Here is a 24,067-nt window from a genome sequence, read left to right as displayed (position 1 = left end):
ACATCTCACTCCATCACATCTCCATCTGTCACACCTCACTCTGTCACACCTCACTCCGACACACCTCGCTATGTCCCACCTCACTCCGGTACACCTCACTCCGACACACCTCATTGCATCACACCTCACTCTCTCTCTCACCTCACTCCGTCACACCTCGCTCTGTCACACCTCACTCTGTCACTCCGCACTCTGTCACACCTCACTCCATCATACCTCACTCTCTCACACCTCACTCGGTCACACCTCAGTCCATCATACCTCACTCTCTCACACCTCACTCAGTCACATCTCACTCCATCACACCTCACACTCTCACACCTCACTCCATCACGCCCCACTCCGACACACCTCATTCCGTCACACCTCACCCAATCTCGCCTCACTCCGTCACACCTCGTCCATCACACATCACTTCCTCAAACCTCACTTAGTCACGCCTCGCTCTGTCACACCTCACTCTCTCACATCTCACTCAGTCACATGTCGCTCTGTCACACCTCACTCTGTCACATCACACTCCGTCATACCTCCATCTGTCACACCTCACTCCATCACACCTCACTCCATCACACCTCACTCTGTGACGCCTCACTCTGTAACACCTCACTCCGTCAAACCTCACTCCCTCACACCTCACTCTGTCACACCTCACTCTATCACAACTCGCTCTGTCACACCTATCTCGGTCACACCTCACTCCGGTACACCTCACTCCGACACATCTCACTCCATCACAACTCACTCTCTCTCTCACCAAACTCCATCACACCTCACTCCAACACACCTCATTCCATCACATCTCAGTCTCTCACACCTCACTCCAACACACCTCTCTCCATCACACCTCGTCTGTCACACCTCATTCCCTCACACCTCACTTTGTCACACCTCGCTCTGTCACACCTCACTCTGTCACACCTCACTCCATCTCACCTCACTCTGTCACACCTCACTGTGTCACACCTCACTGTGTCACACCTCACTGTGTCACACCTCACTCCGTCAAACTTCGCTCTGTCCCACCTCACTCGGCCACACGTTGCTCTGTCACACCTCACTCCATCAATCCTCACTCTGTCTCACCTCACTCCATTACTACTCACTCCGTCACTCCGCACTCTGTCACTCCTCACTCTGTCACACCTCACTCCATCACACCTCACTCTGTCACACCTCACTCCATCACACCTCATTCTGTCGCACCTCACTCCATCACAACTCACTCTGTCACACCTCACTCTCTCACACCTCACTCCGACACATCTCACTCCGACGCAGCTCACTCTCCCAGGCCTCACTCTGTCACACCTCACTCTGTCACATCTCACTCTCTCGCACCTCACTCCATCACACCTCACTCCATCACACCTCACTCCATCTCGCATCACTCTCTCACACCTCACTACGACACACCTCACTCCATCACACCTCACTCTGTCACTCCTCTCTCTGTCACACCTCACTCTGTCACAACTCGCTCCGTCACACCTCACTCTGTCACACCTCACTCCGACACACCTCGCTATGTCCCACCTCACTCCGGTACACCTCACTCCGACACATCTCACTCCATCACACCTCACTCTCTCTCTCACCTCACTCCCTCACACCTCACTGCGTCACACCTCACTCCAACACACCTCACTCCATCACACCTCACTCCATCTCGCATCACTCTCTCACACCTCACTCCGACACACCTCACTCCATCACACCTCACTCTGTCACACCTCACTCCATCACACCTCACTCTGTCACACCTCACTCCGACACACCTGGCTATGTCCCACCTCACTCCAGTACACCTCACTCTGACAAATCTCACTCCATCATACCTCACTCTCTCTCTCACCTCAATCCGTCGCACCTCACTCCAACACACCTCACTCCATCACACCTCACTCTCTCACAACTTACTCCGACACACCTCATTCCGTCACTCCTCACCCAATCTCGCCTCACTCTGTCACACCTCGTCCATCACACATCACTCCCTCAAACCTCACTTAGTCACACCTCGCTCTGTCAAACCTCGTTCTGTCACTCCACACTCCATCACACCTCACTCTGTCGCACCTCACTCCATCACACCTCACTCTGTCACACCTCACTCTGTCACACCTCACTCCATCACACCTCACTCTGTCACACCTCACTCTGTCACTCCGCACTCTGTCACACCTCACTCCGTCACACCTCACTCTGTCACACCTCACTCCGTCACACCTCACTCTGTCACACCTCACTCCATCACACCTCACTCTGTCACATCACACTCCGTCATACCTCCATCTGTCACACCTCAATCCATCACACCTCACTCTGTCACACCTCAATCCATCACACCTCACTCTGTCACACCTCAGTCTCTCACACCTCACTCCATCACACCTCACTCCATCACGCCCCACTTCATATTGACTCACTCCATCACGACTCACTCCGTCTCGCCTCACTCAGTCACACCTCACTCCGTCACACCTCACTCGTTCTCGCGTCACTCTCCCACACCTCACTCCCACACCTCACTCCAACACATCTCACTCTGACACACCTCACTCTGTCACACCTCACTCCTCACACCTCACTCGTTCTCACCTCACTCTCCCACACCTCACTCTCTCACACCTCACTCCGACACATCTCACTCCGAAGCAGCTCACTCTCCCAGACCTCACTCTGTCACACCTCACTCTGTCACATCTCACTCTCTCACACCTCACTCCATCACACCTCACTCCATCACACCTCACTCTGTCACACCTCACTCCAGCACACCTCACTCCGACACACCTCTATCTCTCACACCTCACTCCAACACATCTCACTCCGACACACCTCACTCTCCCAGACCTCACTCTGTCACACCTCACTCCATCACATCTCACTCTCTCGCACCTCACTCCAGCACACCTCACTCCATCACACCTCACTCCATCTCGCCTCACTCTCTCACACCTCACTCCAGCACACCTCACTCCATCTCGCCTCACTCTCTCACACCTCACTCCATCACACCTCACTCTCTCACGCCTCACTCCGACACACCTCACTCCATCACACCTCACTCTGTCACTCCTCTCTCTGTCACACCTCACTCCGACACACCTCACTCCGACACATCTCACTCCATCACACCTCACTCTGTCACTCCTCTCTCTGTCACACCTCACTCCGTCACACCTCACTCCGCCACACCTCACTCCAACACACCTCAATACATCACACCTCACTCTCTCACACCTCATTCCATCACACCTCACCCAATCTAGCCTCACTCCGTCACAACTCATCTCTCACACCTCACTCCCTCACACCTCACTCTGTCATACCTCGCTCTGTCACTCCTCTCTCTGTCACACCTCGCTCTGTCACACCTCACTCTGTCACACCTCACTCCATCACACCTCACTCTGTCACACCTCACTCCATCACACCTCACTCCATCTCACCTCACTCCGACACACCTCACTCCATCATACCTCCATCTGTCACACCTCAATCCATCACACCTCACTGCGTCACACCTCGCTATGTCACACCTCACTCTGTCACACCTCACTCCGTCTCACCTCACTCCTACACATCTCACTCCGACACACCTCACTCTACCAGACCTCACTCTACCAGACCTCACTCCGTCACACCTCACTCTCCCACACCTCACTCTGTCACACCTTACTCCAACACACCGCACTCCGACACACCTCATTCCGTCACACCTCACCCAATCTCGCCTCACACGGTCACATTTCGTCCGTCACACATCACTCCCTCAAACCTCACTTAGTCACACCTCGCTCTGTCAAACCTTGTTCTGTCACTCCACACTTTGTCACATCTCACTCCGACATACCTCCATCTGTTACACCTCACTCCATCACACCTCACTCTGTCACACCTCACTCCGTCACACCTCCATCTGTCACACCTCACTCTGTCACACCTCACTCTGTCACACCTCACTCCATCACACCTCAGTCTGTCGCACCTCACTCCGTCACACCTCCATCTGTCACACCTCACCCCATCACACCTCCATCTGTCACACCTCACTCCATCACACCTCAGTCTGTCGCACCTCACTCCGTCACACCTCGCTATGTCACACCTCACTCCATCACACCTCATTCTGTCACACCTCACTCCATCACACCTCACTCCGTCACACCTCGCTATGGCGCACCTCACTCTGTCACACCTCACTCCATCACACCTCACTCCGTCACACATCACTCCGTCACACCTCACTCCGTCTCGCCTCACTCCGACACACCTCACTCCATCACACCTCACTCCATCACACCTCACTCCATCACACCTCACTCCCTCACACCTCACTCTCTCACCCCTCACTCCTTCAAACCTCACTCTCTCACACATCACTCATCACGCCCCACTCCATCTTGACTCACTCCATCACGACTCACTCCGTCTTGCCTCACTCAGTCACGCCGCACTCCGACGCAACTCACTCTATCACACCTCACTCCGTCACACCTCACTCGTTCTCGCATCACTCTCCCACACCTCACTCTCACACCTCACTCCAACACATCTCACCCCGACACACCTCACTCTACCACACCTCACTCTGTCACACCTCACTCTGTCACATCTCACTCTCTCATACCTCACTCCGTCACACCTCACTCTCTCACACCTCACTACGACACACCTCACTCTGTCACACCTCACTCTGTCACATCGCACTCTCTCACACCTCACTCCATCACACCTCACTCCATCACTCCTCTCTCTGTCACCCCTCACTCTGTCACACCTCACTCCATCACACCTCACTCTCTCACACCTCACTCACACCTCACTCATTCACACCTCACTCCATCCCACCTCACTCATTCACACCTCACTCTGTCAAACCTCGCTCTGTCACTCCTCACACCGACATACCTCATTCCATCGCACCTCACCCAATCTCACCTCACTCCGTCACACCTCACCTGTCACACCTCACTCCGACACACCTCATTCCGTCACACCTCACCCGATCTCGCCTCACTCCGTCACACCTCATCTGTCACACCTCAGTCCCTCACAGCTCACTCAGTCACACCTCGCACTGTCACACCTCACACTCTCACACCTCACTCCGACACATCTAACTCCGACACACCTCACTCTCCCAGACATCCCTCTGTCACACCTCACTCTGTCACATCTCACTCTCTCACACCTCACTCCATTACACCTCACTCTCCCACACCTCACTCCATCACACCTCACTCCATCACACCTCACTCTATCTCGCCTCAATCTCTCACACCTCACTCCGACACACCTCACTCCGACACACCTCACTCTGTCACGCCTAACTCTGTCACACCTCACTCCATCACACCTCACTCTGTCACAACTCGCTCCGTGAAAACTCACTCTGTCACAGCTCACTCCGACACACCTCGCTATGTCCCACCTCACTCCGGTACACCTCACTCCAACAAATCTCACTCCATCACACCTCACTCTCTCACACCTTACTCCGACACTCCTCACTCCGACACATCGCATTCCGACACACCTCACCCAATCTCGCCTCACTCCGTCACACTTCATCCGTCACAACTCACACCTCACTCAGACACACCTCGCTCTGTCCCACCTCGCTCTGTCACTCCGCACTCTGTCACACCTCTCTCTGTCACACCTCACTCAGTCACACCTCATTCCGACACACCTCGCTATGTCCCACCTCACTCCGGAACTCCTCACTCTGACACATCTCACTCCATCACACCTCACTCACTCACACCTCACTCCAACACACCTCACTCCATCACACCTCACTCTCTCACACCTTACTCCAACACACCTCAATCCATCACACCTCACTCTGTCACACCTCATTCTGTCACACCTCACTCCATCACACCTCACTCTATCACACCTCACTCCGTCACACCTCACTCCATCACACCTCACTCTATCACACCTCACTCCGTCACACCTCACTCCATCACACCTCACTCTGTCACACCTCGCTCTGTCACACCTCACTCCATCACACCTCACTCAGTCACACCTCACTCCATCACACCTCACTCTGTCACACCTCACTCTATCAAACCTCACTCCATCACACCTCACTCCATCATACCTCACTCTGTCAAACCTCACTCTGTCACACCACGCTCCGTCACACCTCACTCTGTCACACCTCACTCTGTCACTCCTCACTGCAACACACCTCACTCCATCACACCTCACTCTCTCACACCTTACTCCCACACACCTCACTCCGTCACACTTCATCCGTCACAACTCACACCTCACTCAGACACACCTCGCTCTGTCCCACCTCGCTCTGTCACTCCGCACTCTGTCACACCTCTCTCTGTCACACCTCACTCAGTCACACCTCATTCCGACACACCTCGCTATGTCCCACCTCACTCCGGAACTCCTCACTCTGACACATCTCACTCCATCACACCTCACTCACTCACACCTCACTCCAACACACCTCACTCCATCACACCTCACTCTCTCACACCTTACTCCAACACACCTCAATCCATCACACCTCACTCTGTCACACCTCATTCTGTCACACCTCACTCCATCACACCTCACTCTATCACACCTCACTCCGTCACACCTCACTCCATCACACCTCACTCTATCACACCTCACTCCGTCACACCTCACTCCATCACACCTCACTCTGTCACACCTCGCTCTGTCACACCTCACTCCATCACACCTCACTCAGTCACACCTCACTCCATCACACCTCACTCTGTCACACCTCACTCTATCAAACCTCACTCCATCACACCTCACTCCATCATACCTCACTCTGTCACACCTCACTCTGTCACACCTCACTCTGTCACTCCTCACTGCAACACACCTCACTCCATCACACCTCACTCTCTCACACCTTACTCCCACACACCTCACTCCGTCACACCTCGTCTGTCACACGTCACTCCCTCACACCTCACTCAGTCACACATCGGTCTGTCAAACCTCACTCTGTCACTCCGCACTCTGTCACTCCGCACTCTGTCACTCCGCACTCTGTCACACCTCACTCTGTCACACCTCGCTATGTCACATCTCGCTCTGTCACACCTCGCTCTTTCACATCTCACTCTGTCATACCTCCATCTGTCACACCTCACTCCATCACACCTCACTCTGTCACACCTCGCTATGTCACACCTCACTCTGTCACACCTCACTCCGACACACCTCGCTACATCCTACCTCACTCCATCACACATCACTCTCTCACACCTCACTCCAACACACCTCACTCCATCACACCTCACTCTCTCACACCTTACTCCAACACACCTCACTCCATCACACCTCACTCTGTCACACCTCAATCTGTCACACCTCACTCCGTCCAACCTCGCTCTGTCAAACCTCGTTCTGTCACACCTCACTGCATCACACCTCTCTCGACCACACCTCACTGCATCACACCTCACTCTGTCACACCTCACTCTGTCACACCTCACTCTGTCACACCGCGCTCTGTCACACCTCACTCCATCACACCTCACACCATCACACCTCACTCCGTCACACGTCACTCTATCAAACCTCACTCCATTACGCCTCACTCCATCATACCACACTCTGTCACACCTCACTCCCTCACACCTCACTCTGTCACACCTCGCTCTGTCACACCTCACTCCATCACACCTCACTCCAACACACCTCACTCTGTCACACGTCACTCTATCAATCCTCACTCCATTACGCCTCACTCCATCATACCTCACTCGTCACACCTCACTTTGTCACACCACGCTCCATCACACCTCACTCTGTCACACCTCACTCAGTCACACCTCACTCCATCACACCTCACTCTCTCACACCTTACTCCAACACACCTCACTCCACCACACCTCACTCTGTCACACCTCACTCCATCACACCTCACTCTGTCACTCCTCACTCCGTCACACCTCACTCTATCACACCTCTCTGTCACACCTTGCTCTGTCACACCTCACTCCCTCACACCTCACTCTGTCACACCTCATTCTGTCACACCTCGCTATGTCACACCTCATTCTGTCACAACTCGCTCTGTCACAACTCACTCTGTCACACCTCACTCCGTCACACCTCGCTATGTCACACCTCATTCTGTCACAACTTGCTCTGTCACACCTCACTCTGTCACACCTCACTCTGTCACACCTCACTATGTCACACCTCACTCTGTCACACCTCACACTGTCACACCTCGCTCTGTCACATCTCACTCTGTCACATCTCACTCCGTCATTCCTCCATCTGTCACACCTCAATCCAACACACCTCACTCCGTCACACCTCGTCTGTCACACCTCACTCTGTCACACCGCTCTCTGTCACACCTCACTCTGTCACACCTCGCTCTGTCACTCCGCACTCTGTCACACCTCGCTCTGTCACACCTCACTCCGACACACCTCGCTACGTCCTACCTCACTCCGTTACACCTCACTATGACACATCTCACTCCATCACACCTCACTCTCTCTCACCTCACTCCAACACACCTCACTCTGTCACACCTTGTCTGTCACACCTCACTCCGTCACACCTCACTCAGTCACACCTCGCTCTGTCACACCTCGCTCTGTCACTCCGCACTCTGTCACACCTCGCTCTGTCACACCTCACTACGACACACCTCACTCTGTCACACCTCACTCTGTCACATCGCACTCTCTCACACCTCACTCCATCACACCTCACTCCATCACTCCTCTCTCTGTCACCCCTCACTCTGTCACACCTCACTCCATCACACCTCACTCTCTCACACCTCACTCACACCTCACTCATTCACACCTCACTCCATCCCACCTCACTCATTCACACCTCACTCTGTCAAACCTCGCTCTGTCACTCCTCACACCGACATACCTCATTCCATCGCACCTCACCCAATCTCACCTCACTCCGTCACACCTCACCTGTCACACCTCACTCCGACACACCTCATTCCGTCACACCTCACCCGATCTCGCCTCACTCCGTCACACCTCATCTGTCACACCTCAGTCCCTCACAGCTCACTCAGTCACACCTCGCACTGTCACACCTCACACTCTCACACCTCACTCCGACACATCTAACTCCGACACACCTCACTCTCCCAGACATCCCTCTGTCACACCTCACTCTGTCACATCTCACTCTCTCACACCTCACTCCATTACACCTCACTCTCCCACACCTCACTCCATCACACCTCACTCCATCACACCTCACTCTATCTCGCCTCAATCTCTCACACCTCACTCCGACACACCTCACTCAGACACACCTCACTCTGTCACGCCTAACTCTGTCACACCTCACTCCATCACACCTCACTCTGTCACAACTCGCTCCGTGAAAACTCACTCTGTCACAGCTCACTCCGACACACCTCGCTATGTCCCACCTCACTCCGGTACACCTCACTCCAACAAATCTCACTCCATCACACCTCACTCTCTCACACCTTACTCCGACACTCCTCACTCCGACACATCGCATTCCGACACACCTCACCCAATCTCGCCTCACTCCGTCACACTTCATCCGTCACAACTCACACCTCACTCAGACACACCTCGCTCTGTCCCACCTCGCTCTGTCACTCCGCACTCTGTCACACCTCTCTCTGTCACACCTCACTCAGTCACACCTCATTCCGACACACCTCGCTATGTCCCACCTCACTCCGGAACTCCTCACTCTGACACATCTCACTCCATCACACCTCACTCACTCACACCTCACTCCAACACACCTCACTCCATCACACCTCACTCTCTCACACCTTACTCCAACACACCTCAATCCATCACACCTCACTCTGTCACACCTCATTCTGTCACACCTCACTCCATCACACCTCACTCTATCACACCTCACTCCGTCACACCTCACTCCATCACACCTCACTCTATCACACCTCACTCCGTCACACCTCACTCCATCACACCTCACTCTGTCACACCTCGCTCTGTCACACCTCACTCCATCACACCTCACTCAGTCACACCTCACTCCATCACACCTCACTCTGTCACACCTCACTCTATCAAACCTCACTCCATCACACCTCACTCCATCATACCTCACTCTGTCACACCTCACTCTGTCACACCTCACTCTGTCACTCCTCACTGCAACACACCTCACTCCATCACACCTCACTCTCTCACACCTTACTCCCACACACCTCACTCCGTCACACCTCGTCTGTCACACGTCACTCCCTCACACCTCACTCAGTCACACATCGGTCTGTCAAACCTCACTCTGTCACTCCGCACTCTGTCACTCCGCACTCTGTCACTCCGCACTCTGTCACACCTCACTCTGTCACACCTCGCTATGTCACATCTCGCTCTGTCACACCTCGCTCTTTCACATCTCACTCTGTCATACCTCCATCTGTCACACCTCACTCCATCACACCTCACTCTGTCACACCTCGCTATGTCACACCTCACTCTGTCACACCTCACTCCGACACACCTCGCTACATCCTACCTCACTCCATCACACATCACTCTCTCACACCTCACTCCAACACACCTCACTCCATCACACCTCACTCTCTCACACCTTACTCCAACACACCTCACTCCATCACACCTCACTCTGTCACACCTCAATCTGTCACACCTCACTCCGTCCAACCTCGCTCTGTCAAACCTCGTTCTGTCACACCTCACTGCATCACACCTCTCTCGACCACACCTCACTGCATCACACCTCACTCTGTCACACCTCACTCTGTCACACCTCACTCTGTCACACCGCGCTCTGTCACACCTCACTCCATCACACCTCACACCATCACACCTCACTCCGTCACACGTCACTCTATCAAACCTCACTCCATTACGCCTCACTCCATCATACCACACTCTGTCACACCTCACTCCCTCACACCTCACTCTGTCACACCTCGCTCTGTCACACCTCACTCCATCACACCTCACTCCAACACACCTCACTCTGTCACACGTCACTCTATCAATCCTCACTCCATTACGCCTCACTCCATCATACCTCACTCGTCACACCTCACTTTGTCACACCACGCTCCATCACACCTCACTCTGTCACACCTCACTCAGTCACACCTCACTCCATCACACCTCACTCTCTCACACCTTACTCCAACACACCTCACTCCACCACACCTCACTCTGTCACACCTCACTCCATCACACCTCACTCTGTCACTCCTCACTCCGTCACACCTCACTCTATCACACCTCTCTGTCACACCTTGCTCTGTCACACCTCACTCCCTCACACCTCACTCTGTCACACCTCATTCTGTCACACCTCGCTATGTCACACCTCATTCTGTCACAACTCGCTCTGTCACAACTCACTCTGTCACACCTCACTCCGTCACACCTCGCTATGTCACACCTCATTCTGTCACAACTCGCTCTGTCACACCTCACTCTGTCACACCTCACTCCGTCACACCTCGCTATGTCACACCTCACTCTGTCACACCTCACTCTGTCACACCTCACTATGTCACACCTCACTCTGTCACACCTCACACTGTCACACCTCGCTCTGTCACATCTCACTCTGTCACATCTCACTCCGTCATTCCTCCATCTGTCACACCTCAATCCAACACACCTCACTCCGTCACACCTCGTCTGTCACACCTCACTCTGTCACACCGCTCTCTGTCACACCTCACTCTGTCACACCTCGCTCTGTCACTCCGCACTCTGTCACACCTCGCTCTGTCACACCTCACTCCGACACACCTCGCTACGTCCTACCTCACTCCGTTACACCTCACTATGACACATCTCACTCCATCACACCTCACTCTCTCTCACCTCACTCCAACACACCTCACTCTGTCACACCTTGTCTGTCACACCTCACTCCGTCACACCTCACTCAGTCACACCTCGCTCTGTCACACCTCGCTCTGTCACTCCGCACTCTGTCACACCTCACTCTCTCACACCTCACTCCATTACACCTCACTCTCCCACACCTCACTCCATCACACCTCACTCCATCACACCTCACTCTATCTCGCCTCAATCTCTCACACCTCACTCCGACACACCTCACTCAGACACACCTCACTCTGTCACGCCTAACTCTGTCACACCTCACTCCATCACACCTCACTCTGTCACAACTCGCTCCGTGAAAACTCACTCTGTCACAGCTCACTCCGACACACCTCGCTATGTCCCACCTCACTCCGGTACACCTCACTCCAACAAATCTCACTCCATCACACCTCACTCTCTCACACCTTACTCCGACACTCCTCACTCCGACACATCGCATTCCGACACACCTCACCCAATCTCGCCTCACTCCGTCACACTTCATCCGTCACAACTCACACCTCACTCAGACACACCTCGCTCTGTCCCACCTCGCTCTGTCACTCCGCACTCTGTCACACCTCTCTCTGTCACACCTCACTCAGTCACACCTCATTCCGACACACCTCGCTATGTCCCACCTCACTCCGGAACTCCTCACTCTGACACATCTCACTCCATCACACCTCACTCACTCACACCTCACTCCAACACACCTCACTCCATCACACCTCACTCTCTCACACCTTACTCCAACACACCTCAATCCATCACACCTCACTCTGTCACACCTCATTCTGTCACACCTCACTCCATCACACCTCACTCTATCACACCTCACTCCGTCACACCTCACTCCATCACACCTCACTCTATCACACCTCACTCCGTCACACCTCACTCCATCACACCTCACTCTGTCACACCTCGCTCTGTCACACCTCACTCCATCACACCTCACTCAGTCACACCTCACTCCATCACACCTCACTCTGTCACACCTCACTCTATCAAACCTCACTCCATCACACCTCACTCCATCATACCTCACTCTGTCACACCTCACTCTGTCACACCTCACTCTGTCACTCCTCACTGCAACACACCTCACTCCATCACACCTCACTCTCTCACACCTTACTCCCACACACCTCACTCCGTCACACCTCGTCTGTCACACGTCACTCCCTCACACCTCACTCAGTCACACATCGGTCTGTCAAACCTCACTCTGTCACTCCGCACTCTGTCACTCCGCACTCTGTCACTCCGCACTCTGTCACACCTCACTCTGTCACACCTCGCTATGTCACATCTCGCTCTGTCACACCTCGCTCTTTCACATCTCACTCTGTCATACCTCCATCTGTCACACCTCACTCCATCACACCTCACTCTGTCACACCTCGCTATGTCACACCTCACTCTGTCACACCTCACTCCGACACACCTCGCTACATCCTACCTCACTCCATCACACATCACTCTCTCACACCTCACTCCAACACACCTCACTCCATCACACCTCACTCTCTCACACCTTACTCCAACACACCTCACTCCATCACACCTCACTCTGTCACACCTCAATCTGTCACACCTCACTCCGTCCAACCTCGCTCTGTCAAACCTCGTTCTGTCACACCTCACTGCATCACACCTCTCTCGACCACACCTCACTGCATCACACCTCACTCTGTCACACCTCACTCTGTCACACCTCACTCTGTCACACCGCGCTCTGTCACACCTCACTCCATCACACCTCACACCATCACACCTCACTCCGTCACACGTCACTCTATCAAACCTCACTCCATTACGCCTCACTCCATCATACCACACTCTGTCACACCTCACTCCCTCACACCTCACTCTGTCACACCTCGCTCTGTCACACCTCACTCCATCACACCTCACTCCAACACACCTCACTCTGTCACACGTCACTCTATCAATCCTCACTCCATTACGCCTCACTCCATCATACCTCACTCGTCACACCTCACTTTGTCACACCACGCTCCATCACACCTCACTCTGTCACACCTCACTCAGTCACACCTCACTCCATCACACCTCACTCTCTCACACCTTACTCCAACACACCTCACTCCACCACACCTCACTCTGTCACACCTCACTCCATCACACCTCACTCTGTCACTCCTCACTCCGTCACACCTCACTCTATCACACCTCTCTGTCACACCTTGCTCTGTCACACCTCACTCCCTCACACCTCACTCTGTCACACCTCATTCTGTCACACCTCGCTATGTCACACCTCATTCTGTCACAACTCGCTCTGTCACAACTCACTCTGTCACACCTCACTCCGTCACACCTCGCTATGTCACACCTCATTCTGTCACAACTCGCTCTGTCACACCTCACTCTGTCAAACCTCACTCCGTCACACCTCGCTATGTCACACCTCACTCTGTCACACCTCACTCTGTCACACCTCACTATGTCACACCTCACTCTGTCACACCTCACACTGTCACACCTCGCTCTGTCACATCTCACTCTGTCACATCTCACTCCGTCATTCCTCCATCTGTCACACCTCAATCCAACACACCTCACTCCGTCACACCTCGTCTGTCACACCTCACTCTGTCACACCGCTCTCTGTCACACCTCACTCTGTCACACCTCGCTCTGTCACTCCGCACTCTGTCACACCTCGCTCTGTCACACCTCACTCCGACACACCTCGCTACGTCCTACCTCACTCCGTTACACCTCACTATGACACATCTCACTCCATCACACCTCACTCTCTCTCACCTCACTCCAACACACCTCACTCTGTCACACCTTGTCTGTCACACCTCACTCCGTCACACCTCACTCAGTCACACCTCGCTCTGTCACACCTCGCTCTGTCACTCCGCACTCTGTCACACCTCGCTCTGTCACACCTCACTACGACACATCTCACTCCATCACACCTCACTCTCTCTCACCTCACTCCAACACACCTCACTCCTTCACACCTCACTCTCTCACACCTTACTCCAACACACCTCACTCCATCACACCTCACTCTGTCACACCTCACTCTGTCACACCTCACTCTGTCACACCTCACTCCATCACACCTCACTCTGTCACACCTCACTCCGACACGCCTCACTCTGTCCAACCTCGCTCTGTCAAACCTTGTTCTGTCACACATCACTCCATCACTCCTCTCTCCACCACACCTCACTCTGTCACACCTCACTCCGACACACCGCACTCTGTCACACCTCACTCCGTCACACCTCACTCCACCACACCTCATTCTGTCACACCTCACTCCATCACACCTCACTCTGTCACACCTCACTCCGTCACACCTCACTCTGTCACACCTCACTCCGTCACACCTCTCTCCACATCACATCACTCTGTCACACCTCACTCCATCACACCTCACTCTGTCACACCTCACTCCCTCACACCTCACTCTGTCACACCTCACTCCATCACACCTCACTCGTTCTCGTCTCAATCTCCCACACCTCACTCTCTCACACCTCACTCCGACACATCTCACTCCGACACACCTCACTCTCCCAGACCTCACTCTGTCACACCTCACTCTGTCACATCTCACTCTCTCACACCTCACTCTGTCACACCTCACTCCGTCATACCTCACTCGTTCTCGCCTCAATCTCCCACACCTCACTCTCTCACACCTCACTCCGACACATCTCACTCCGACACACCTCACTCTCCCAGACCTCCCTCTGTCACACCACACTCCGTCACACCTCACTCCGACATACCTCACTCTGTCACGCCTCATTCTGTCACACCTCACTCCATCACACCTTACTCTGTCATTCCTCTCTCTGTCAAACCTCACTCTGTCACACCTCACTCCGACACACCTCTCTATGTCCCACCTCACTCCGGTACACCTCACTCCGACACATCTCACTCCATCTCACCTCACTCTCTCACACCTCACTCCAACACACCTCACTCCATCACACCTCACTCTCTCACACCTTACTCCAACACACCTCACTCCATCACACCTCACTCTGTCACACCTCACTCTGTCACACCTCACTCCGACACAGCTCACTCTGTCCAACCTCGCTCTGTCAAACCTCGTTCTGTCACACCTCACTTTGTCACACCTCACTCCGACACACCTCGCTATGTCCCACCTCACTCCGGTACATCTCACTCCGACACATCTCACTCCATCTCACCTCACTCTCTCACACCTCACTACAACACACCTCACTCCATCACAACTCACTCTCTCACACCTTACTCCAACACACCTCACTCCATCACACCTCACTCTGTCACGCCTCACTCTATCAAACCTCAATCCATTACGCCTCACTCCATCATACCTCACTCTGTCACAGCTCACTCTATCACACCACGCTCCGTCACACCTCAAACTGTCACACCTCACTCAGTCACACCTCACTCCAACACACCTCACTCCATCACACCTCACTCTCTCACACCTCACTCCATCACACCTCTCTCCATCACACCTCACTCTCTCACACCTCACTCTGTCACACCTCATTCTGTCACACCTCACTCCCTCACATCTCACTCAGTCACACCTCGCTCTATCACACTTCACTCTGTCACACCTCACTCTGTCACACCTCACTCTGTCACACCTCACTCTGTCACACCGCACTCTCTCACACCTCACTCTGTCACACCTCACTCCATCACACCTCACTCTGTCAAACCTCACTCTGTCACACCTCGCTCTGTCACACCTCACTCTGTCACACCTCACTCTGTCACACCTCGCTATGTCACACCTCACTCTGTCAAACCTCACTCTGTCACACCTCGCAATATCACACCTCACTCCATCACACCTCACTCTGTCAAACCTCACTCTGTCACACCTCACTCTGTCACACCTCACTCTGTCACACCTCACTCCGTCACACCTCGCAATGTCACACCTCATTCTGTCACACCTCACTCTGTCACACCTCACTCTGTCACACCTCGCAATGTCACACCTCACTCTGTCACACCTCACTCTGTCACACCTCACTCTGTCACACCTCGCTCTGTCACTCCGCACTCTGTCACACCTCACTCTGTCACACCTCACTCTGTCACACCTCACTCCGACACACCTCGCTACGTCCTACCTCACTCTGTCACACCTCAATCCGACACACCTCGCTATGTCTCACCTCACTCCGTCATACCTCACATCAACACACCTCACTCCATCACACCTCACCCAATCTCGCCTCACTCTGTCACACCTCGTTTGTCACGCCTCACTCCCTGACACCTCACTCAGTCACACCTTGCTCTGTCACACCTCGCTCTGTCACTCCTCACTCTGTCACACCTCACTCTGTCACACCTCACTCCGTCAAACCTCGCTCTGTCACACCTCGCTCTGTCACTCCTCACTCTGTCACACCTCAGTCTGTCACACCTCGCTCTGTCACATCTCACTCCATCACACCTCAGTCTGTCACACCTCACTCTGTCACACCTCACTTCGTCACACCTCACTCTGTCACACCTCGTTCCTTCACACTTTCTCAAAACTCATTCTACCATGACTCAGACAATCACACCTCAATCTTTAATACCTCACTCTGTCACACGCCAGTCTGTCACACCCTCTCTCTGTCCAGTGATCCTTGGGTTAGGGAGAGGGGGGAATCAGGCAGGGTTCCTGTTCCTGGTCACTGTCCAGCGACCCTCTACTGAAGTATTCTCAGATTCAGAGCCAGGTGTCTGGTGGCAGCTGTCACTGTTAATAGGATTCAGAAATACGATGTGGGTGTATCAGCTGTTCTCACTGGAACCATCATTCTGGGGAAAATTCCCCCCCAGATCACAATGTGTCATTATTGCTGTTTTACTGGACCCCAGGTGGAGGATTGTGTCCAGTTCTGGGTCCCACACTTTAGGAAGGATGTCAAAATCTTAGCGAGGATGCGGAGGAGATTTACCAGGATGGGAGCAGGGATGGGGGACTTCAGTTAATGTGGTGAGACTGGAGAAGCTGGGATTGGGGTTTGGATAGAGTGAATAAGGAGAAACTATTTTCAATGGCAGCAGGGTCAGTAACCAGAGGGACAGAGATTAAAGAGAATTGGCCCAGAATGAGAGTAGGAGAGACAGAATGAGTGAGAGAGCGATCGGCATCTCCCAGAGAGATGCAACACTGTTTACAAACTGAATATTTGTACAAGTGAAGAATGCCAGTCTCTGCTAAACTGTACGAGGGCAAATGGGTTTATTATTGTCCTGTGGGAGTCTCCGACTTGTAATCAGGCACTGAACCATGATCAGTACACAATACAGTAATGATCAAAACAACAGGACAGAGATATCCAAAAAACTTCAACTACAATATCCTGATTCACCTCATCTCCTCTGCCTCCCCCTGGAGTCCTGCCCTGTGAGACTGAGCGATTCCCCTGGTGTCCTGCCCTGGGGGACTGGGCCCTTCCCCTGGGGTCCTGTGGGACTGGGCCCTTCCCCTGGTGTCCTGTCCTGAGGGACTGGGCCCTTCCCCTGGTGTCCTGCCCTGTGGGACTGGGCCCTTCCCCTGTTATCCTGTCCTGTGAGACTGGGCCCTTCCCCTGGGGTCCTTCCCTGTGGGACTGGGCCCTTCCCCTGTTATCCTGCCCTTGGGGACTGGACCCTTCCCCTGGGGTCCTGCCCTGTGGGACTGGGCACTTCCCCTGGTGTCCTGTCCTGAGGGACTGGGCCCTTCCCCTGGTGTCCTGTCCTGTGGGACTGGGCCCTTCCCCTGGTGTCCTGTCCTGTGGGACTGGGCCCTTCCCCTGTTATCCTGTCCTGTGAGACTGGGCCCTTCCCCTGGGGTCCTTCCCTGTGGGACTGGGCCCTTCCCCTGTTATCCTGCCCTTGGGGACTGGACCCTTCCCCTGGGGTCCTGCCCTGTGGGACTGGGCCCTTCCCCTGTTATCCTGTCCTGTGGGACTGGGCCCTTCCCCTGGGGTCCTGCCCTGTGGGACTGGGCCCTTCCCCTGGGGTCCTGCCCTGTGGGACTGGGCCCTTCCCCTGGTGTCCTGTCCTGTGGGACTGGGCCCTTCCCCTGGGGTCCTGTCCTGTGAGACTGGGCCCTTCCCCTGGGGTCCTTCCCTGTGGGACTAGGCCCTTCCCCTGGGGTCCTGTCCTGTGGGACTGGGCCCTTCCCCTGGTGTCCTGTCCTGTGGGACTGGGCCCTTCCCCTGGAGTCCTTCCCTGTGAGACTGGGCCCTTCCCCTGGGGTCCTGCCCTGTGGGACTGGGCCCTTCCCCTGGGGTCCTGTCCTGTGGGACTGGGCCCTTCCCCTGGTGTCCTGTCCTGTGGGACTGGGCCCTTCCCCTGGTGTCCTGCCCTGTGGGACTGGGCCCTTCCCCTGGTGTCCTGCCCTGTGGGACTGGGCCCTTCCCCTGGGGTCCTGTCCTGTGGGACTGGGCCCTTCCCCTGGTGTCCTGTCCTGTGGGACTGGGCCCTTCCCCTGGTGTCCTGCCCTGTGGGACTGGACCCTTCCCCTGGTGTCCTGTCCTGTGGGACTGGGCCCTTCCCCTGGGGTCCTGCCCTGTGGGACTGGGCCCTTCCCCTGGGGTCCTGTCCTGTGGGACTGGGCCCTTCCCCTGGGGTCCTGTCCTGTGGGACTGGGCCCTTCCCCTGGTGTCCTGCCCTGTGGGACTGGACCCTTCCCCTGGTGTCCTGCCCTGTGGGACTAGGCCCTCCCCCTGGAGTCCTTCCCTGTGAGACTGGGCCCTTCCCCTGGTGTCCTGCCCTGTGGGACTGGGCCCTTCCCCTGGAGTCCTGTCCTGAGGGACTGGGCCCTTCCCCTGGTGTCCTGTCCTGGGGGACTGGGCCCTTCCCCTGGAGTCCTGCCCTGTGAGACTGGGCCCTTCCCCTGGGGTCCTGCCCTGTGGGACTGGGCCCTTCCCCTGGGGTCCTGTCCTGTGGGACTGGGCCCTTCCCCTGGTGTCCTGCCCTGTGGGACTGGACCCTTCCCCTGGTGTCCTGCCCTGTGGGACTGGGCCCTTCCCCTGGTGTCATAATCATAGAGGTCTACAGCACAGAAAAAGGCCCTTCGGCCCATCGAGTCTGTGCCAGTCAAACAAGTACCTAACTATTCTAATCCCGTTTTCCACCACTAGGCCCATAGCCTTGTATGTCATGGCATTGCAAGTGCACATCCAAATACTTCTTAAATGTTATGAGGGTTTCTGCCTCTACCATCCTTTCAGGCAGTGAGTTCCAGATTCCCACTACCCTCTGGGTGAAAAGATTCTTCCTCACATCCCCTCTAAACCTCCTGCTCCTTACCTTAAATCTATGCCCCCTGGTTATTGATCCCTCCACCAAGGGGAAAAGTTCCTTCCTGTCTACCCTATCTATGCCCCTAATAATTTTATACACCTCAATCATATCAGCCCTCAATCTCCTCTGCTCCATAGAAAATAACCCCAGTCTATCCAATCTCTCCTCATAACTAATGCTCTCCAGCCCAGGCAACATCCTGGTAAATCTCCTCTGCTCTCTCTCCAGTGCAATCACATCCTTCCTATAATGCGGATTCCAGAACTGCTCAATACTCTAGCTGTGGCCTAACCTGCGTTTTATACAGTTCCAGCATAACCTCCCTGCTCTTACATTCTATGCCTCGGCTAATATAGGCAAGTATCCCATTTGCCTTCTTAACCACCTCATCTACCTGTCCTGCTACCTTAAGGGATCTGTGGATATGCACACCAAGGTCCCTCTGATCCTCAGTACTTCACAGGGTCCTGCCATTCATCGTGTATTCCCATGTATGCCTTGTTTGTCCTGCCCAAGTGCATCACCTCACACTTATCTGGATTAAATTCCATTTGTCACTGATCAGCCCATCTGACCAGCCCGTCTATATCCTCCTGTAATCTAAGGCTAACCTCCTCACTATTTATCACCCCACCAATTTTCATGTCATCTGCGAACTTACTGATCAACCCTCCTACATTCAAGTCTAAATCGTTTATATATACCACAAACAGCAAGGGACCCAACACCGATCCCTGTGGAACCCCACTGGACACAGGCATCCAGTCACAAAAACACCCCTCGACCATCACCCTCTGCTTCCTGCCACTCAGCCAATTCTGGATCCAATTGGCCAAATTGCCTTGGATCCCATGGGCTCTTACCTTCATTATCAGTCTCCCATGCAGGACCTTATCAAAAGCCTTGCTGAAGTCCAAGTAGACTAAGAGTATTTGATGCGGACAGTGTAGAGGGAGCTTTACTCTGTATCTAACCCCGTGCTGTACCTGTCCTGGGAGTGTTTGATGGGGACAGTGTAGAGGGAGATTTACTCTGTATCTAACCCCGTGCTGTACCTGTCCTGGGAGTGTTTGATGGGGACAGTGTAGAGGGAGCTTTATTCTGTATCTAACCCCGTGCTGTACCTGTCCTGGGAGTGTTTGATGGGGACAGTGTAGAGGGAGATTTACTCTGTATCTAACCCCGTGCTGTACCTGTCCTGCGAGTGTTTGATGGGGACAGTGTAGAGGGAGCTTTACTCTGTATCTAACCCCGTGCTGTACCTGTCCTGGGAGTGTTTGTTTAGGCTATGTAGAGGGTGCATTTTGTTTACTTCATTCTGTCATGGGCTGTGGGAGTCGCTGGCAAGGTCAGCATTTATTGCCCATCCCTAATTGCCTTTGAAGTGAGTGCCTTGCTCAGCTATTTCAGAGATCAGTTAAGTGTCAACCACATTGCTGTGGGTCTGAAATCACATGTAGGCCAGACCAGGTAAGGATGGCAGATTCATGAGTGAACCAGATGGGTTTTTACAACAATCGCAGATCATTTCATGGTCACCGCTCCTGGGGCAAGCTTCATATTCCAGGTTTATCCATTGAATTTAAATTCCACCAGCTGCCAAGGTGGGATTTGATCATTAGTGCAGGTCTCTGGATTACCAATCCCTGCCCTGAGGTCACTAGATTCCAGTGTAAGGTGCCTGAACTGGTAGATGCCATGGGAACAAATTGTTAGCTAAGGGTTGACTGCACCGAGTGAGAGACATCATCAACCTGCAAGATCTGTCTTGTTGGTCACACCAGATGTGTGAGTAATCTAACAAGGATTAGAGGCCACTGCACATTCCTCGCAACCTGTCTCATGAGGTTAGTCTGATAACAAGGGATGGTTGTCATGGTTCCCAGGGGAATGTGAACCTATTGTAGCTCAAAGCACCCTGGGAGCTGTAGGCACCTTTTGTGGAGTTTGCTGCCAGTAAATTGAGCCACTGGGACACTGAGACTCCAGCTCCCAGCACCCACTGCTGCAACCCAACAGGTTCAAAGAAGCTAAAATAACAGCCCAGAAAGTCAGTCTGATAAAGACAGTCCATCGCTGCACTGCCATGAAGATAACGTTCCAAACGACCCTCACCATCCTACACGGTAAAGTCAACATCTCTTCTTTCATGAAGCTCACTTGATGATTTATATTTTTTCCTTGCCATACATTTACTGGGGGCTCTCCTTATTAGGACAGGGGGGATTTTTTTGGTAATTTCTGTCTTCACCCCCCCACCCCCCACCTCAATCTCCCTCAAACTCTCAATGCCAAGGCAGCTCCCTCACTGTGAAGATGAGCTGGGGCTGCATGCTCTCTGGGAGCTCAACTGGGACTTCTGACTGAGATTGATAGATCCCTGTCGGCTATCGAGGGATATGGAGCAAAGGTGGTTAAATGAAGTTGAGATACAAATCAGTCAGGAAGTCCTCGAATGATGGAACAAGCTTGAGGGGCTGAATGGCCTCCTCCTGTTCCTAGGAAGCCTGGTCTGTGATGATTCAAAGTCAGAGTGATGGTGTAATTGCATTATGGAACTAAGTTACTGATTCCAGTCCCTCAGTTTTCGATTCATAAATGTGAGGTTTTACAGGGACCTGGCATGAAACAGAAAGAAACACTGGCAGTTTTGGAAAGGATGTAAGATTATTTATAGCTGCTAGGTGGTACTGAGCTAGAGTATTTCTGATAAAAGAGAAACATGCTATCAAAACATTTCATCTTGCACTCACCAGGACAGAAGCAAGAGTGACAAATTTCACAGGGATGAAGCAGTATCAATGATTCTTCACTCTGAAATTTGGTATTCTTGCATCTGTCCTGATAAGTGCATTATGAAAAGCTTCAACAACATGTCTCTCTTTAGAAAATCATTGATTGAATCTGTCGGTAAGATTTCAGAGCATTTGATAGGCTATTTGTTTGAACTGAAGTCACTGTGAGGTGGAGTCATTCAGTGGGTTTGATCCTGGATATATATGAATCACCAAGGGAGGGGGAAGAGGAATCCAATTGGAAACATAATCTTAAAATCCGAACCGGGGAACTCAGGGGTGATGTCAGGAAACATTTCTTCACAGGAAGGGGAGTGGAAATCCAGAACTTTCTCCCCATAAAGCCTTGGACACTGAAGTCATTTGAACTTTACAAGACTGAGATTGATAGATCTTTGTTGGGTAAGGGTTTTGAGGAGCTGTGGTGGCGCAGTGGGTGGTGTCTCTACCTCTGGACCAGCAGCTCCAGCTTCAAGTCCCACTTTAGGGAAAGTGTGTTCATAATGTAGTCAAACAGGCCTGTTATCAGCCTTTAAATCCTTCCAATTACAGCCAGCGGTAAGAGCGGGAGACTCTCCTGGTCAGCCATACAGCGTAAGGCAATACTTTGCCAAGTGTCACCGACACCCACTTAGGGTATGGTCCCTGAGGGAGGAAGAGGGGGAGGGGGTTTTGAGGGAACAGAGCAGAGCTGGGTGAGCAGAGTCTAGACATAGATCAGACACGGATGGTCTGGTTGAATCAAGGGTCAGATTCAATGGGCTGAATGGACTGTTCCTGTTACTGTGCTCCCAACTGGTCTGTCATATACCTGAGGGATAGAGGAACAATCTCCCAGAGACGCACCCCTGATCCCATTCCCCCCTCACGTAGTACTGGGGGGGTGGGGTGTTGCAGTTTAAAGATCTCCCTTGCTGTCTCAGGCAGATTGCAGCGATCAGTAAAGCAGAGGCGGGGAGTTCAAGCCCCGAGTAACTGAAATCAGGGAAACTGATTTCATTAAATCTGGTTTGATTGATCCAGAGATAAACAATTGTCCTAAAAATGCGACTGATTGACAACTGTCCTTCGGGGAAGGGGCTGTCCCAT

General features: G+C 53.4%; 2 protein-coding genes across 2 annotated transcripts in view; one reads left to right on the top strand and one right to left on the bottom strand.

Moving 5' to 3' along the window:
- Positions 1 to 24,067, bottom strand: part of LOC121285332 (chondroitin sulfate synthase 2-like) — a 621,627-nt gene that overhangs the window by 282,473 nt on the left and 315,087 nt on the right. The gene's annotated exons all lie outside the window — the stretch shown is intronic.
- LOC121285333 (basic phospholipase A2 PA-9C-like) overlaps positions 22,253 to 24,067 on the top strand; it is a 40,739-nt gene continuing 38,924 nt past the window's right edge. Inside the window, exon 1 of the mRNA XM_041201822.1 lies at positions 22,253 to 22,309. Within this exon, the coding sequence (XP_041057756.1) occupies positions 22,270 to 22,309 (40 nt within the window). The 5' untranslated portion in view covers positions 22,253 to 22,269. The remainder of the gene's footprint in view (positions 22,310 to 24,067) is intronic.

Source organism: Carcharodon carcharias, chromosome 12, assembly GCF_017639515.1.
Source record: "Carcharodon carcharias isolate sCarCar2 chromosome 12, sCarCar2.pri, whole genome shotgun sequence".
NCBI classification, from domain to species: domain Eukaryota; kingdom Metazoa; phylum Chordata; class Chondrichthyes; order Lamniformes; family Lamnidae; genus Carcharodon; species Carcharodon carcharias.
This window is presented reverse-complemented; position numbering and strand designations above follow the sequence as displayed.